Raw genomic sequence first — 19,350 nt, forward strand, 5'->3', positions numbered from 1 at the left:
CCATCTTGATACTGTGGAGCATTGACTGCCATCTTTGCTCTCGGCTTTTGCTATTTAACTTGTACTAGGAGAAAATTTCTATACTTAATTTACATCATAATTTCACTACTGTCCTTTGCCATTTTATAATAAGATGAAACCATATTCCCAATTCAAAATCCACAAATTTCTTCACTATCACCAAGGATCTCTACTTAGGATTAACTCCACCATGTATAACCGGCTCATATTCGCGCCTTTATTATTATACTGTTCTTACTCATTTTGGGGAATTACACATACAACTCGCTTTCTGTGTTTCTACTATATATTATTCAATATTAATTCCAATATCCATGTCCATCATTTGTAACTTTGCATTTATTTACTAATATTCTTCCGTCAAACTTCTAACACTACTTCCTCTATCACTACCTCTTTTCCTCTCCCTTCTTCACGACCCTTTCATTCATTCCTCAACCCTTAAGATTTCATGTATTAACACACCCTTTTACAAATATTAGCCAATTAGACATTAGCTTCCCATATCAATCATAATTAATTATTCTCATCCCAATATGGTTCTGCTATTAAACTCCCAGACTCAAAAAACTTGATAAGTAGGTGTTTACTTTCTTTGAACCTTAATCAGGCATAACTATCCTCAATAGTTGGTCCAGTATAGTAGACATAGATATATGCATCAATTTGTAACACCTGTATGGAACCCACATTCAAAGACTTATCAATTACTATCAGCCTGAAGCTAATGCTTTATAACTAATTACCTTTACATAAATCTCATTGTCTAAATGTTAAATGTATCTTGAATATTTATTTTAAACATTATATATAATATAAAAAATTACATCATAAACATCACCCTGTCACAGTTGGCAAAAACCCGGGTTTTAAGCATATTGCCCAGCCCAGTTGGTAATACTGGGAAAACCTGGGTTTTACTGGGCAATCGTGGTCAATACTGGGCAATATAATTTTAAGTTCAAACTTCAATATATATTTCAACATTAGTTGACAAACAGCCCATATAGTGATAGCAGTGACACCTGCATGCCTAGTCCTATAATATTTGTAAAAATCTATTGAATAAACATTATTATGATGGTGATTGAGCAATTATTGAGCAAGATTAGGGGATTAAAGTTAGAAGTGTCATTTTACTCATGAAAATCAGTTTAGACCACATTGTCATTTCTATCATATAACCATAAATCCTAAGGACCCTGTGTGGAATTGTTCTAAATGTTACTGTAGATGATTAAAAAAAGATTGCAAAATGTAAAGACTGTGGCACTGTGGTTAGTGCCAAAATTGAGTGTCTAAAAGGTCATAGAATGAAATGTTATACTGCGTTAGTCAACAGAAAGGGTGTTTTCAAATTTTGGTATTATTCCGACAAAACTCAGAAACAGACTTGGGATCGAAAAATCTGCAAAACTTGTGTTCAGTTACAGAATGCTTCGTGATAAAGAACTAAACTGGTAGATTATCATATATGTTAAGCAAAAGCTAGTTGTGACCTAGCGAGATCTAACTAGAAATGTTGGAAGGTGTTTACTTAACTTTCACATAAAAATATTTTGTTGTGTAAAAAACCATAATTTTGTTAATGAAACTGTTCTGTCAGCTACCTATCACTTCACCAATGGTTTCAAAGTAAGTAAAACTTAATGTAAGAATGAGCTCACATTTTATAACATAGAAACTCAATTGTTTTGTTAAAAAAGAAATAGAAAAACTTCTTATTGCCCAGTATTGCCCACTTTATTCATTTTTAGGAGTATTGCCCAACCCGGGAAAACCCGAGTTTTCCATGGCGGGTTTACCTACCCTGGGCGGGTAGTCGCCAACCCTGGCGGGAGGCATATAGTGATTATTCTGTCCGTTCGTCCGTCCGTACATACGAGGTTAACCAAATGGGACCGTTTCGTCTAGCGTCAATACCCCTTACTAGAATGACTTGATACTAATGCAGATATAACCTGTGACCATTTCTCATCTTCAGACATCATCTGACCTCAGTTTGACCTTTAACTTGACCTCATTTTGGACTTAGGTTGCTTTGTATCGACAAGGATGCCACCGGGGGAATCAAGCGTTTATTGAACGCAGCTCCTTGTTTCTTATCTAATATCACTTCCAGTTAACTGAGTTTAGTGCTACTGATAAATTAATGTCTGTTATTTCACTTAAAAATAATGATTATTTGGAAAGCTTATCATCTGAGTTTTTTTGTTTTTTTTGAAAGCCTTACAAAAGTATAATTTAATATTTAAATTTCTGTAATGATTCAAAAGTGAGGGTGATAGGCTACTGATTCACTGTGAGATTATAAATCTGAAGACTAGTCTCAGAGTTTTGCCATGCCATTGGTCAGTTGTCCATAAATAACCTTAGGTCTACATGGTCTTTGAGCTATGTTTTTATTAACCTTTAGGCCCTTTAGCCTTCTAGCAGCAAGTGATTTTGCCTTCGTGACCAGTGCAGACGAAGATCAACATGCACTGTTTGCTATTCAGTCAGTAAATTTTCAGTGAACACCCCTTTGAATAATAAGTGGTACTAACCAAATTGAATGATGGAACAGTCCATTTTAGAAATATAGCAGGGTAAAGGTTAACTGTGTTTGCATTTATCAAGTATGCTGTTAAGTAGGCACATGTCCTACTCTTGTGTTTTATGTAGGAAATTGTCGCTTGTAAAAGGGAAAAAATATACGAAGAGTTATTTTTTTTAATCATAAAGAGGTTTATGAACTGAATTTTTTAATCGTAATTAGATTTGAGCCGTGCCATGAGAAAACCAACATAGTGGCTTTGCGACCAGCATTGATCCAGACCAGCCTGCGCATCCACGCAGTCTGGTCAGGATCCATGCTGTTTGCTTTCAAAGCCTATTGGAATTAAAGAAACTGATAGCAAACAGCATGGATCCTGACCAGACTGCGCGGATGCGCATGCTGGTCTGAATCCATGCTGGTCGCAAAGCCACTATGTTGGTTTTCTCATGGTGCGGCTCATTTATTTATCAACATGAGATTTATCAACATTAATGAGATTTTTGATATGCATACATACATGTAGCTTTATGACATTTAATGTGATGAGATTTATGAGGCATACATATAATTCATGTTGTTAAAATTCAAAGAGGGCATAAAATGTTTCAAAATTTTTACAGGAAAGGTGACATTACAGAATTGAGTGTTCATGCTATAGTACATTCCACCAATGAGAAAATGACAGACAGGTCTCACATCACTGATAAACTGTTCACCAAGGCCGGTCCTAAACTACAAGCTGATATTAGGAACAATATCCGAGGTATATTACTGGTCTTATGATGTCCTAGATTAACTTATTTTTTTCTAGATGATTGAATCATTACTGTATATTAAAGGACAGTAACTTTTGTTGGTCTAAAAACACACACGTTTTGTGTTAGATATAAACAGATCGCATTTTACCTTTGCTCCAGAAAAAAATTATTTACCAATTTTTTGTTGATTTTTGCAAAGGATTTGTAACTTTTTGTTTTCTCATGAAATCACATACTGTACATCTTCATGAATAAACAAACTCTTGTTTGGTTATCATGAGAGCTAACAAGACTTCATCATAGCCTGTTTCAGCTTTGTTAATCCCTCGCCACAAGTGGTGGTGGATTATAGGAATGGTCTCAGTCCGTAACATTTTGTGTCCACTCTGTATCTCCTAAACCCCTTGAAGGATTTTCAAGAAACTTGGTCAAATGATCACCTTATCAAGACAATGTGCAGAACCTATGAGTCAGCCATGTTGGCTCAAGGTCAATGTCACAACTTGAGGTCAAAGGTTTGAGCCTTCAATGTTGTGTTGGCTCTATATCTCCTAAACCTCTAGAAGAATTTTCAGGGTACTCGAGTCAAATGATCACCTCATCAAGACGATGTGTAGAACTTATGAGTCAGTCATGTCAGCTTAAGGTCAAGGTCACAAGTCAAGGTCAAAGTTTTGAGCCTTCCATTTTTTGTCCGCTCTGTATCTCCTAAACCCCTTGAAGGATTTTCATGAAACTTGGCTCAAATGATCACCTCATCAAGACGATGTGCAGAACTCATGAGTCAGCCATGTGGGCTCAAGGTGAAGGTCACAACTCTAGGTCAAATGTATGAGCCTTCCATTTTGTGTCTGCTCTGTATCTCCTAAACCCCTTGAAGAAATTTCAAGAAACTTGGGTCAAATGATCTCATCATCAAGACGATGTGCAGAACCCATGAGTCAGCCATGTCGGCTTAAGGTCAAGGTCACAACTCTGGGTCAAATGTTTGAGCCTCCCATTTTGTGTCCGCTCTGTATCTCCTAAACACCTTAAAGGATTTTCATGAACTTTGGGTCAATTGATCACCTCATCAAGACAATGTGCAGAACTCATTAGTCACAACTCAATGTCAAAGGTTTTAGCCTTCCATGCTCTGTACCTCCAAAACCCCTTGAAGGATTTTAATATGACTTGGCTGTAATATTCCCCTTTATCGTGACAATGTGCAGAATTCAAAATTCACCCCTCCGGCTTAAGGTCAAGGGCACAACTCGATTGTTTAATGGTTCCACCCAATACCATCAACCCTTTCACTATCCATAACAGTGACGGGGGATATAGCTGTCTTTCAGACTGCCTTGATTTATACGTCTTTGTTGTTTTTTTTTGAGCTATCAATTTTCATCATAAATTTTGATTCCTATATTTCAGTTTGTAAGACGGGTGAAGCTAAGATAAGTGAAGGTTTTGAATTGTTATGCCGATATGTGATCCACACTGTAGGTCCTAGATATAATGTAAAGTATGTTACTGCAGCTGAGGGAGCCTTGTTTAGTAGCTACAGAAATGTTTTACAACTAGTCAGGTATATGGTGTCCTTATTTCTTTATTGTTAGCATAACTCTGAATTTCTTTGTTTTGAATTTGAATTTTGCATGTTGTTTATTGGGCGAGTTGAAAGAGATATATATGCAGAAGCACCATATATATTAAAACAAGTTATTTAAAAGCATTTTTTTTTTCAAAAATCTGTAGCATGAATATCTGTTGTGGACTACCTTTGGTAGACTTCATGGTGCCTTAAATTATTAGAACTAAATCCCTGTAAAAAAAATCAGATTTCCATTTTATATTATCTTAAAACATTTTAATTCATGTCTACACCATCCCAAAAATTAGCCTTTTTGACTGAAACCACAAAATTTATGCTAAAACAGTCTTGAATACATTTCAGAGAGAATTCTGTACGTTCTCTCGGTTTGTGTTGTGTTCATTCCAACAAGAGAGGATACCCGCCAGGAGAGGGTGCTCATATAGCCATCAGTAAGTCAGGATTTCATCTTTGTTTGCATGTCAGACAAGATTTTCTCACATTTTTATATGTGTTGAAAAAACTCGTCTTACACCCTAGGATGTAAGATGACTCGCATGCTGAAATTAATGAATGAATGTGTTAATTTATATGCTACTATAATGAAATAGTGCTTTAAAGAAAAATATTTGTTAACTGGACTATTTGAAAAACAGGTAGAACTATTGGACTCATCCGTGCTTCTGTGAGTGCATCTGCTTCGGCGTCCGAAATCGGTTATGTTTTTTTAATGTAAGCTGGTGTCTCAGTAACTGCTTGTGAGAATGGATTGAAACTGTACACACTGTATGCCCCTTATTCGATTAAGTAATTTTAGGTTAAGTCTTTGTATGTAAGCTGGTATCTCCATACCCACTAATGGGAATGGATTGAAACTTCACACACTTGTTCACTGTGATGAGCTGACATGCAGTACACAGATTTTATAACTCTTCTACATTTTTACAAAGTTATGCCCCTTTTTCGGCGACGTCATCTAAATTCGTTTTCCTTACCTATGCCACGTGACTTCAGTTTGCAAATCAAACTACTTGATAACGCATTATAGATAATTTATCAAAATGGAAGATTTATGCAACTCTCTGCCTGATTGGATGAGAGTGTCAATTTCTTTCACTCTGTTGATTGTGCTACGCTGTCAGAGTGAAATGTAGACAAAGCGTTTATCCTAAACGACGCTGTTCACAGTTTTACCGGTAAAGCTAACTTTGGCTCAGTATATTTAGCAAGAATATTGATATATCTCAAAACGATAGTTTAATAAATATGATAAACCTGTTCAAATACCAACATATATCAAATTAAAGAAAGAGCTGAATACGGTCTGCGTATCACATGAATAAGGGTGTGATAAGAGTCTTTTATGTAGAGAAGTGCTTTTTAAAAGATTTTCCTTGTTACAGTTGTTGTCTGTATATGAAAAGGTTTCTTGCTTTTGTGACTTATTCAGATTGCATATTAAAATGAGGTCTTGTTTGCTTTGATATATTTGTTATAAATTATTTAACTGATTTATTATATATGAATATTTTTCTTTAGTATGGTATGCAAATATTGAACTCAGTTGAAATCTGTTTTATTATATATATGCTATATAATGACTGAATCTCATTACACTGAAATGAAGGTACGCTGCATACAGTTTATCTGTGTGATATGAATACGGTCAAACTTTGCTTATGAAACAGAAATATTGAAATAATTACAATTGTATGTTTTGCTTGACCTTCACATTTTTATAGGTGTGGCGTCATTGTCCAAAGATTCATGAATAGCAAATATGCATTTGTTAAAGCGGGATCAGTTGGCCTATTTTAGAAATAAATAAAAATAATAAATAAAAAAATCCTTTAATTGATTTTTTCTCATGTATTCTAACCAAACTTGATTTGTAGCATCTTTATTAGGCCGGCAGCCAACTATGTTCAGCTGGGACATTTAACCCCTTTTAGGAGCTGCTAGAGCTAAAACTAGAAATGTCTTTATACAGCCTCTCATGAACAGCTTGGTGGATCTTTGTCATACTTGGTCTGGAGCATCATTATAAGGTCCTCTTCCAAATTTATTTATATAGGAACTTGGGCCCTATTAGGGACCACTATAGCTAAAAGTAGATATGCCTTTCTTCGCATTAACCACTAAAATGTAATGGATTTTTATCAAACTCGATGTGTAACAATATCGTAAGGTCTCCTGCTATTTTGTTGCAAATTGGGATAGGGACCAATTTAGCTAAAAATATAAATACGTTTAATGACCTCTTCTCATGAACCGCTTCATGAATCTTCATCAAACTACTGCTGTAATTATTCGTCTAAGGATAAACGAAACAAAATTGCAACCCTACGAAACCTTTGCGAAAAATTAAAAGAGAACCATTTAAATTGTTAAAGTGCGGTGTTTAGTTTTGCAATTTAAAAAATGTTAGATGAAAGATGAATGTTAGATGAAAAATTCATAAACTTCTTTCCTTATTACAATTCGCCGACCATCATTTTTAAAGATATTTCTTGTTTACTTTTATATTCATTCCATGGACAAGACTGTCTAATAGTCAAGTGTTGCTGTCCTCCTACAGCTCTTGTTTATTTTATTTTCACTATTATTTGAAGAATGTACTTTGCCAGGAAAAAGAGTCTATCACTATTTGAAGGTGTGGCTGAAAATATCCGGTTCGAGGGCAACTGTTTTGCAGTAACTCGGCAGAGCCTTGTTACCACTTAAACAGTTACCCTTGAGCCAAATTTTTCTATGGAAACCGTAAAACCAGTGAAAGAGTCTTACAATATTGATCTCTATTGATGATTTGCTCACACAAACTGTTGACTGATCAGGAAAAAGTGCTGCCTTTTTTTATAAATAGATAGTATCAGCACTTCCTCTTTGATCCTTTAGAAATGGAAAATCTCCATAATTTGATGAATTTGCTTGATATTTTGAAGTCATGATTGTCAATAAATTCTGACGCGCGAACAATGCCATGTCAGTCATAAAACCTACATCAAAATACAAAGGTTTGACATATTAGACCTTTATGGCCCTCTTGTGAACTAAGCTTTAACATAAATTGATTGAACACATGTATTACAGGAACTGTAAGAAGATTTCTGGAGAAGTATGGAAATGATGTAGATGTTATAATATTTGTCTGTGATGACGAAACTTACGTAAGATTTTATATTTGATTGAAGTTCACATTAATAGTAGTACAGCGCTTCTTGAAAGCATGTAGAAATTTATGCTTAAAAATACCATGTGAAGATCATCAAACATTAGTCCGTTATGAATAGTTTAACAAGATATTACTAGTATCCTAATGCCTGTGATGGCTTGTGTATAATCTAACAAGAAGGCCTGAATAATTACATTAAAATGTTACAGGCTGAAAATACTTCAGGCCTGACCAGGAATTGAACCCAGGACTCGCACCTAAGGCGGACACTCTACCATGTCGCTATAAAATCTAGCTCGATAGCAAGGAAGTATAAGTGCACCCTTATACTCTAATTTACCCCATTTTAGAATTTGTCCTTGAATTCCAGGAGTTTGAACTTCTGTGGGACGTTCCAAGGTGTCCATTCATATCTACTTGTGAGTTATTTATGTTGGGCGCCAAATGTAACAGTCTGAAAATACTTTAGGCCTGACCGGGAATCAAACCTGGGACCTCTCACACCTAAGGCGGACACTCTACCTTGTCACTATAAAATCTAGCTCGATAGCAAGGAAGTATAAGTGCACCCTTATACTCTACCCTACTACAAAAGTAATAAGGAAGAATCATATATGTGAATCTCTTTCCAGATGTCTGTCTGAACCAATCATCAGATAAAATTAAAGTTAAAGAACATATTTTTTTACCATTCCATTTATATAGCATATTTCTCTGCCCTGCACAATCTTCCTGCTGCAAATAAAAGGTGTTAAAAACGTTTGAAATTCCAGCCTGTTTATGAGACTGTGTTACCTCTGTATTTTCCTCGAAATCCACAAGAACAATGTGAGAGTTTTTCCCGGCTCCCTGAAGATATAGGGAACGAAATGGGGGAACCAGTAATACCAGAAAGACAAATCAGAATCAGTGATAAACCAACATTCAACCCCACAGGTAACAAGTGCAGTTTTGCTTTTCTTTCTTTTAAACGGTTTTATACATGCCTGATCACGGGCCTCCATAGCCATATCATTAAGGTAAATGACTTTAAATTATTATATCCCCACAAAGCAAGGTTTGGGTTGGTATATAGGAGTGAGCTTGCCGGTTGGTCTGTCGACCGTTGGTTTTCATGGTTTCCGGACAATAACTCATGAAAGGCTTGACAGATTTAAATAATTTTTGGTACATGGATGTAACATTATAAAATACAGGTCAGGTTTAACTTTGAAGTAGGTCAAAGGTCAATGTCACAATGACCCAGAACAGTTAAACAGTTTCCGGATGATAACTTGAGAATGCTTGGGCCTAGGGTCATAAATTTTGGTACACAGGTGTAACATAATAAAATACAGGTTAGATTTGACTTTGAGGTCAGTAGGTCAAGGGTGAAGGTCACAATGACCCAGAACAGTTAAACGGTTGCCTAGGATCAGGAAAGTTGATAAGGAGGTTGGTCATGACCAACAGATGACGCTATTGATTTTTAGGTCTGTAGGTCAAGGTCACAGTAACTCGGAATAGATAAACCATTACCGGACGATAACTTGAGAATGCTTGGGCATAGGATAATGAAAGTTGATAAGGAGGTTGGTCATGACCAGCAGGTGACACCTATTGATTTTGAGGTCAGTAGGTCAAAGGTCAAGGTCACAGTGACCCGGAACAGTTAAATCGTTTCCAGACGATAACTTAAGAATGCTTGAGCCTAGGATCACAAAACTTAATAGGGAGATTGATCATGACCAGCAGATGACCCCTATTGATTTTGAGGTTCGACTTTGACACTGGCTTACTTCTGTGACAAGGCCGTATTGTGGGGGTATAATTCATCACTCCTTTGACAGCTGTAGTTAACATCTCACCTCTGTTGGTTTGAGCTTCATGCAGGTTGCCATGGGAGGAAGTGATCCTGCTGTCTAACAGAAGAGCGGTGGTTCTGCACAGGTTCTCACCTGTTCCTGAAATAATACCAGGATGAGCACCAGGTCTCTTCCTCCACCACCAAAAGCTGGAGAATTGGCGCGTGACCTAAATTTTGTGGCTCTAAAACTGACAGCAAAGATGGTTTAAATTTCTTCATTTCAGGAAGTCATCCAGCTGGTTGGTGATTCTACCCAGGTGCCAAAACATGCCTGAAATAATGCCAGGAATAGCACCTAAAGGTTTCCTCTATCACTGAAAGCTGGATAGCTACAATATGACCTTTAATTTTGTCTGTGTAATTTACAACTAATAAAAAAAAATTGTTGCGGAATTTCTGTAAATGCATGCAGGTTCAACAGAGGAAGATGAACTTGAAAAGACAGTGGACTTAAATGAGGAATTTGGAAAGTCAATAAACGGTTCTGTAGGTCAGCATCCTTTTGCAAGCATGCAAGAAGACCCAGATCAGCAAAAACAGCGCCATCCTAGGTCTGCTCATGAAGTTAGGCATATAGAACAAAAGAAAAGGTATTGCAATCTTAGCTCTCAACTGACAGTTAGGCAGAAACAGAAAAACATTGTTCCTTTTTTTTGCTGTCAACTGATAGTTAGGTATATAGAAAGGAAAAATTGTACTGCATTGTCTAAGATTTGGTTTTGGTTGCACAACCATTTCATTAGTGCAAGGAAGTTTGAGCAGTAAAGATGCATTATTAATGAATATGTTGATGGCTTTATGTTATGTTATAAATATTTCAAACTTGGAACATTGATTAGTGTTAGTCCTTGTATCAACCAGTACTACAGTTAGTAGGGAGATAGAAAAAAATACTGCCTAAATTCTGACACAGAAGTTCAATTTCTTATTTGCTGTATGTCAAGTTATATTCTGCAGGTATGAGAGGTTATTAAAGCGTGCCAGAACTGAAGATCTCACTGAAATATCAGCCCTACGCTGTCTATATCGTACTGGTCAGGACAGATTTGGCCGACCTGTTATAGTATTTGTAGGCAAAAACTTCCCAGCTAATACTGTTGATATGGAAAAGGTATAATCTTTGATATTTATAGGTTGTTAAATTTGTACTGAGAAATATGCACAAGTTCTGCAGCTGAAATATTTTGCGACTTTAGGAACACAATTATTTTAATCTGTGAAAGTACAAGTGCATATTTCTTTATGCAAATCTGATAATTTTTGTATGCATCTACACTTTAAATTATTGTAAGAATGGAATAAATTTGAACTTTAGGTTGTCAATGAGCTAAATTAAAGTTATGTCATTAAAGAATTTTAAACATGACAACACACATGAAAATGAGTCACAAACGGAGTTGTGCATCTTATATGAAATTTGAACATCAGTATGGAAATATTTAGGCATTTCAGGTTCCAGTGTAACTTTATAGAGTTTCTAAATAAGTGTAATATTCCTTCCTATGCTATCATTTTAGGTTATTAGATTTGTATCAAGAAATATGCACGAGTTCTGCAGCGGAAATATTGTGCGACTTAAGGAGCGCAGTATCATTCCGCATAAGAACAAGTGCATATTTCTCGATGCAAATCTAATAATCCTTTTATTACATAAACATATACTACACTTATTATTATTCTATTAATGGTATAATTTGTTCTTTAGTCTGAGAAAAATTGAAAATATTGTAGTTAAAGAACTTTTAAATGTGACAGAATGCATAAAAAACTGACGTCACAAATGACATTACACAACCGATATGAAATTTATACGTCAATAAGGAAAAATATTGACGTTTCAGCATCAGGTTCATCTGTAATTTAAAGGAGTTTATAAATGAGCATGTAATAATTCCCTTTATTTATATATATACTGCCATTATTACTGGTATATAGCTACTTATCATTTGGTTATTGCATAAGCTTAGTATAGGAATGTATTTGACTACTTAAATCTGTGAGTTACAATGTAAGATATACTGTTCATGAATGAAAAATAATTTGATCTTAAATGTGAAACAAACAGATATTCTTTTTATGCCCCCTTTGTCAAAGACCTAGGAGGTGTATATTATTTGAAGTGTCCATGAGTCTGTCTGTTAACCTTTCTAAAGTATTCAGCTCCTCGTACAGTTTCCATCCAATAGAAATAATGAAGTAGATAATGACCAAACACGCTGTCAATTTCAAAATTTACTATAGTTCCAACGTTTCAGCTACATGCCTTCTGTTTTTTTGGGTTTTTTTGTTTTGTTTTTTTATTCATCCAATAGAAATGAAACTTGGTATATGTCATCAGCATCAAGTGGACATTCACATATCAGGACTTTTATGTCTGATTGTTTTCAGGCAGTGATGGCCTTTTCTGGACTGAAAAATATTGCATCAGAATATGTGCACTCAACACCTACAGTTTCTATTAAATTGAAATGAAACTTGGTAACATCAGTGCACATATTATTGGGACTTTTATGTGCACTTTTCTAGATTTATGGCCTTTTGCTTTTAACATTACAACTACATTAGAACATTGTGTAGTGGACACTTCCTACGCTTACTATCCAACTGAATCGAAACATGGAATACATGATCAGCATGAAGTGAACAAGCAGACATGCAGATTTTTAGGACTTTCTTTTTTAGACTTTTTATTTGGAGTTAAAGCCCATTTTTGTACTTCGAAATATTACATGTACACTGGAATATTGCATACTTAACTCCTACTATGAATTTGACTCTTACTAATGTAATGAAACCTTTTCTTTTCCTTTTAGGCATTGTTATATATGATACGGTTGATGGACCCAGTAGTTGACAGAGATTATGTTGTTGTGTATTTCCATACAAAAACTACCAGTGATAATCTACCACCGATGAGTTATTTGAAAAGTGTTTATCATACTCTTGATCATAAGTAAGTAAGCATTCCTAGTTTAATGTATTGGATAGAATTCCAAGCGGGATGTTATGTTTTCCAGTTTTCTGTTGAAGTGACCAGAATTTGTAGCAGAAGATGCCTTATTTTACATGTAGCTGCTTACCTCAGAAAGGTTGGTTTAAAGACCTTTTGGTTTGGATGCTTCCCAAAGGAGAATCATATTACAGTCGCTGTTTCGTCCGTCGGTCCTGCAATTCTTAGGGAGCTTTACAACCAAAATGAGAAATACTTCGGACAAGAATTTTACCATGGACCTAAAGTTGAATAATCAAAAGTGCAAAAACTTGGTAAAAAATCATTCGACTGGAACAAAAACAAAATGTACATGTTTGTGCATATTGTTTCTGTTTCAGTCATATGATTTTAAGCTCCACTTTCCGAAGAAAATGTAGAGCTGTTGCTCTTGCTTTGGCATCGGCGTCGCGTTGGTAAAAGTTTTTGATAAAATTAAATATCTCTGTTACTTTCAAAGCTATTGACTTGAAGCAGTGAAAATTCATTGGATACTTTACTGTCAAGAGGAGGTGCACATATTATCTCCATGTTCCAGTGGGAAGATTTTCAGTGAGATAATTTCCCTTTGATTATCCATCATAAGTAAAGTTTTTGTACCCAGTCAGTGAATTCCACTTTTGTTTAATATGTAATAATCTAGGAGCATCTGTTGGCTTTACCAATATTTTCTTGTTTCCTTCAAGTTGTTTGTGTTTGTTGTGTCCCCCCATGAGTGGTGGGGGCATATAGATTTGCTCTTGTCCGTGCATCCGTCCATCCGTCCGTCCGTGTGTCCATCCGAAGTTCGTGACGGGCCTATCTCAAAAAGTATTTGATATAAATTGATGAAACCTTGCATGAGCCTTTATCATGATATGAACTTGCACACCTTCTATTTTTCGTCTGGCTCCGCCCCCTAATTTTAGAGTTATGGCCACTGAAATAGCCAAAAATGCACATTTTCACCTTGTGACACTCCTAGCTCAAAAAGTATTTGATATAAATTGATGAAACCTTGCATGAGCCTTAATCATGATATGAACTTGCGCACCTTCTATTTTTTGTCTGGCTCCTCCCCTAATTTTAGAGTTAAGTTCCCTGAAATAGTCAAAAATGCACATTTTCACCTTGTGACACGCCTAGCTCAAAAAGTATTTGATATAAATTGATGAAACCTTGCATGAGTCTTTATCATGATATGAACTTGAGCACCTACTATTTTTCATCTGGGTTCGCCCCCTATTTTCAGAGTTATGGCCCCTGAAATAGTCAAAAAATGCACATTTTCACCAAATTATGTGCCTCACTCAGAAAGTATTTAATGTAAATTCATGAAACCTTGCTTGAGTCTTTATCATAATGTGACCTTGCACACTTGGCATTCTTCTTGAGAATTTTAGCATTTATTACAGAGTTATGGCCCATGAAATAGCCAAAATAGTGGATTTTTTTTGTTTGTGATGCTCATAGTATATGGTATATAAGGTATATGGTATAGAATAATGAATCCTTTTCATAATTTATTTTAAGGCTATACCCCATTAAGACTGCAAACATCTGAATTATTTCCCCTTATATGTGACAAATGTACCAGTGGGGGTGGGGGGGGGGTACACCCAGTGTCCTACAGACACTTTCTAGTTTATTATTTGTTCTTGTATGTCTGTCTGAATAAAGGTCTTCTAGTTGGAAGAAGTGCATAGTATTACGAAGATAAAAGAAAAGTTTTATTTCTTCCATAACATCTCCTCTTTTTACAGGAACATAAAAAGTCAGTAAGTTTAAATGCTGCTCCTGGAAAACACCTTGAAAATATCTACAACCCTAAACAACTTGAGAAATTGCTTGAATTTGGAAAATATGTAGATAGATTGAAAGAACAGAGTTATAAAAATGAAGAAAAAAAGAAAATAATTTGAAAGAAAACGTTATATTTGACCACTTGTAGAGCAAGGAATGCATCTGTGTTCATGTATGAACACATTTTATTATGTGCTAAATATAATTTTATGGTAAATTAGGAATCAAAATTTAATCTTTTTGAAATAGTTGTTAAATGTTGTTCGTACTAACAAGATGTTGTTTCCAGAAAAAAATTGTTGAAAAGTGAAAAAAGTAGTTGATTTTTGTCTCAGAATTTTTGTATGAACTATGCTTTGATTTTTCCTTTCATCTCCATTATAATGCTTCATTGATAGTGGTCATCATATAAAAATGTTAATAAGTATTAAGTGTTTTCATCGTGGCCCTGTAATAGATCTGAGGGCTGTTGTGTGACTTTGGAAGATGTCAGAATATGTTTTGTTAAAAGTTGTTTAAGCACCATGGGAACCAGAGAGAGATACTTCAGTCTAGGCCTGTCAGTTAATGCCCAAGACGGTATGATAATGCACAGATAGAAAAACTGAATTGTGCCAATTTATTATATAATGTTATATATTTTTTCCATCCTTTTCAGATATAAGAAAAATTTGAAGTCTTTCTACATAGTTCATCCTACATGGTGGTCAAAGGTAAGAGGACTATCCAGGCTAGTTTCAGTCAAATAGAATTAATGCACTTGGTGTGTTGATGCGGAAAAAACATCTGCAGTTTACTTTGGTTCTTGATGGGTGATTTTTAGATGAGTTATGGCCCTTGTAATCAGTAATGTTTCCCCCCTTTTTTCATGCAAACATGTATTTAGCTGACTTTTATGCCCCCTCACCCACCTCCCAATTTTTTTTTATATGCTCTGACCATTTGTCCGAATTTTGCATCTGGTGTATTGGGATTTTACACAGCCAGGTCAGAGTTATGGCCTGTGAAGTAGTCAAAAATATGCATACAGTGACAGGAGTTGAGGCGCCAGTGTCCTATGGACATACATCTAGTTTATCCTTATGGGGAAGTATTGAACTTGGGTGTTACAGAAAACACCCAGCCCATTACATTGTAAACATGATGAGATGTTTTAAAATGTTCGTAATATAATATTTGTTGCAAAATGTAATGGTAAACAAAATTCCCCAGGGAAGAAAATATCTAGATAACATTTGATAAAATTAGGTAGGAAAAGCAGGTTAGAAAGACAACTAAATAGGACATTTGTGGAATGAACACAAAACTAGAGTTATCTGCCCTTTTCTAAGGATATTGTATCAGCTACACATGGAAGAATGTTTAATCACATACAGTCTTAAATATGTGAAATGGTAGGAGTCCAAACCTTTGCAAGTGAAAAGTTAAGTATGAAGTGGTACAGACTGTATGCAAAATATTCCTGTAAGGCTATAGTTTGGAGGCCATCTTGGATGCCATTTTGAATATCTGCATTGTACTATGGATTTGGCAACTGCAAGGAATGTTTCCAAAAATTGTAGACCCTACTGAATATTTTTGTGTATAAAACATATTTGGGCATTTTGTAGACAAATTACCATAATATGTTCTCCATGTTGCAATATTATTTTTTCCACACTTCTTGTCAGAGATGCAGCTTTTTACCTGATTTTTTGGTTTGTACTAAAGTCATACAGATCAGGTTTCCTTTTTATGCCCCCGAAGGGAGGCATATAGTTTTTGAGCCGTCTGTCTGTCTGTCGGTCTGTCAGTCTGTCAGTCTGTCGGTCTGTCCACAATTTTCGTGTCCAGTCCACATCTTTGTCATCGATGGATGGCTTTTCAAATAACTTGGCATGAATGTGTACCACAGTAAGACGACGTGCAGTGCGTAAGACCCAGGTCCGTAGCTCAAAGGTCAAGGTCACACTTAGACGTTAAAGGATAGTGCATTGATGGGCGTGTTTCAGTCCATATCTTTGTCATCGATGGATAGATTTTCAAATAACTTGGCATGAATGTGTGCCAAAGTAAGACGACATGCAGTGCGCAAGACCCAGGACGTAGCTCAAAGGTCAAGGTCACACTTAGACGTTAAAGGATAGTGCATTGATGGGCGTGTCCGGTCCATATCTTTGTCATCGATGGATGGATTTTCAAATAACTTGGCATGAATGTGTACCACAGTAAGACGACGTGCAGTGTGCAAGACCCAGGTCCGTAGCTCAAAGGTCAAGGTCACACTTAGACATTAAAGGATAGTGCATTGATGGGCGTGTCCGGTCCATATCTTTGTCATCGATGGATGGATTTTCAAATAACTTGGCATGAATGTGTACCACAGTAAGACGACTTGCAGTGCGCAAGACCCAGGTCCGTAGCTCAAAGGTCAAGGTCACACTTAGACATTAAAAGATAGTGCATTGATGGGCGTGTCCGGTCCATATCTTTGTCATCGATGGATGGATTTTCAAATAACTTGGCATTAATGTGTACCACAGTAAGACGAGGTGTCCTGCACAAGACCCAGGTTCGTAGCTCAAAGGTCAAGGTCACACTTAGATGTTAAAGGATAGTGCATTGATGGGCGTGTCCAGTCCATATCTTTGTCATCGATGGATGGATTTTCAAATAACTTGGCATGAATGTGTACCACAATAAGACGACGTGTCACACGCAAGACCCAGGTCCGTAGCTCAAAGGTCAAGGTCACACTTATACGTTAAAGATCATTTTTCATGATAGTGCATTGATGGGCATGTCCGGTCCATATCTTTGTCATTCATGCATGGATTTTAAAATAACTATGCATGAATGTGTGACACAGTAAGACGATGTGTCGTGCGCAAGACCCAGCTCCGTAGGTCAAAGGTCCTAAACTCTAACATCGGCCATAACTATTCATTGAAAGTGCCATCGGGGGCATGTGTCATCCTACGGAGACAGCTCTTGTTTTTTCTGGTTAGATAATTTTAAATGGAGTTATGGCACTTGGTAACTTTTTGCCATGTAAAACACTTCATGTCATAAGAAGTGAATGCAATATTATATTTTTACAGCATTAATACAGCAAGTTTATATAAAAGTATAGATTATATGACTTTTGGATCATGGAGGCCATTCAATATGTATGTAATAGAATTCCCTTTAAGCTGGTGCTAGGGGGCATGAGAGGTGCTGCACTTCCCATTACCTCTCATGAACAGAATCAAACTGAGTCTGCTTTTTCTTTGCTTGGTTGCATTCTATGCAAAGGATATTCGTATAGGTTTTATTATTTATCACAACAGCAATCTTTAAGTGCCGTGTGGCAGCTGTAACAATTCTTCCCATACTTGGATTCAGTGTTGTTATATTTTCTGGTCCTTTGGGATCATAGAGTCCATTCAATATCTATGTCATATAGTTCCTCGTAAACTGGTGCAAGGGGACGTGAGGGACGCTGCACTTTCGTCTCATGAATAGACTCAATCAGACCAAGTCTGCTATATATTCAATATCTATGTTATATAGTTCTTCTTAAACTGGTGCAAGGGGACATGAGGGGTGCTGCACTTTCCATTACCTCACATGAACAGACTCAATCAAGCTGAGTCTGCTATTGTTTGCTTGGTTGCATTATATGCTTCCAAAGGATATTCATATTTTCAGGTTTTATTAAAAATAATAAATGTTTGTTTTGGAATATTTCAGTTTGCAACATGGTTTTTCACAACATTCACAGCATCTGATATTAAGCAGAAAGTTCATTCCCTGAAAGGTGTACAGTTTCTCTATGCAAAGATTAATCCAGATCAACTGGATATACCTCCATTTGTTCTAGATCATGATATACAGGTAAAATAATACCAAGATTAACTTGATTTATCACCATTTGTTCTAGATTTTATAAACTTGTAATATATAATCCAGATCCAATTTATTGCATATCTTAATGAACGTCAGTCTTATATGGTTTTAACTGATTTAAATTGTGAGGGTATTGAAACATTGGGTTTTAAAGTCTGTGGCTGGATATGAATTTACATTGGGGTATTTAAAGTCTGTGGCTTTGATGTGAAGTACATTGAGATTATGAGATATTTAAAGTCTGTGACATTGGTGTGAAGTACATTGGGGTAGTTAAAATCTGTGTCATTGGTATGAAGTACATTGGGGTATTTAAAGTCTGTGCCATTGGTATGAAGTACATTGGGGTATTTATAGTCTGTGGCAATCGTGTGAAGTACATTGGGGTATTTAAAGTCCATGTCATTGGTATGAAGTACATCGGGTTATTTAAAGTCTGTGGCTTGGATATGAAATACATTGAGATATTTAAAGTCTGTGGCTTTGGTGTGTACATTGAGATATTTAAAGTCTGTGACATTGGTGTGAAGTACATTGGGGTATTTAAAGTCTGTGTCATTGGTATGAAGTACATTGGGGTATTTAAAGTCTGTGACATTGGTGTGAAGTACATTGGGGTATTTAAAGTCTGTGACATTGGTGTGAAGTACATTGGGGTATTTAAAGTCTGTGTCATTGGTATGAAGTACATTGGGGTATTTAAAGTGACATTGGTGTGAAGTACATTGGGGTATTTAAAGTCTGTGTCATTGGTGGAAGTACATTGGGTATAAAGTCTGTGCATGGTGAAGTACATTGGG

The 19,350-nt window shown here is 36.0% G+C and overlaps 2 protein-coding genes across 2 annotated transcripts in view; one reads left to right on the forward strand and one right to left on the reverse strand.

Annotated features, from left to right (window-relative positions):
* The window catches only part of LOC123552385 (armadillo repeat-containing protein 2-like), a 465,377-nt gene that overhangs the window by 170,128 nt on the left and 275,899 nt on the right, over nt 1–19,350 (reverse strand). The window lies entirely within an intron of this gene.
* Nucleotides 1–19,350, forward strand: part of LOC123552379 (protein GDAP2 homolog) — a 36,960-nt gene that overhangs the window by 12,009 nt on the left and 5,601 nt on the right. Inside the window, exons 3-12 of the mRNA XM_045342005.2 lie at nt 3,181–3,323; nt 4,732–4,885; nt 5,255–5,343; nt 7,982–8,058; nt 8,837–8,999; nt 10,322–10,499; nt 10,867–11,020; nt 12,723–12,862; nt 15,339–15,393; nt 18,395–18,538. Of these exons, the coding sequence (XP_045197940.2) occupies nt 3,181–3,323; nt 4,732–4,885; nt 5,255–5,343; nt 7,982–8,058; nt 8,837–8,999; nt 10,322–10,499; nt 10,867–11,020; nt 12,723–12,862; nt 15,339–15,393; nt 18,395–18,538 (1,297 nt within the window). The remainder of the gene's footprint in view (nt 1–3,180; nt 3,324–4,731; nt 4,886–5,254; nt 5,344–7,981; nt 8,059–8,836; nt 9,000–10,321; nt 10,500–10,866; nt 11,021–12,722; nt 12,863–15,338; nt 15,394–18,394; nt 18,539–19,350) is intronic.

Source organism: Mercenaria mercenaria, chromosome 4 (assembly GCF_021730395.1).
Source record: "Mercenaria mercenaria strain notata chromosome 4, MADL_Memer_1, whole genome shotgun sequence".
In the NCBI taxonomy this organism is placed as follows: Eukaryota; Metazoa; Mollusca; class Bivalvia; order Venerida; family Veneridae; genus Mercenaria; species Mercenaria mercenaria.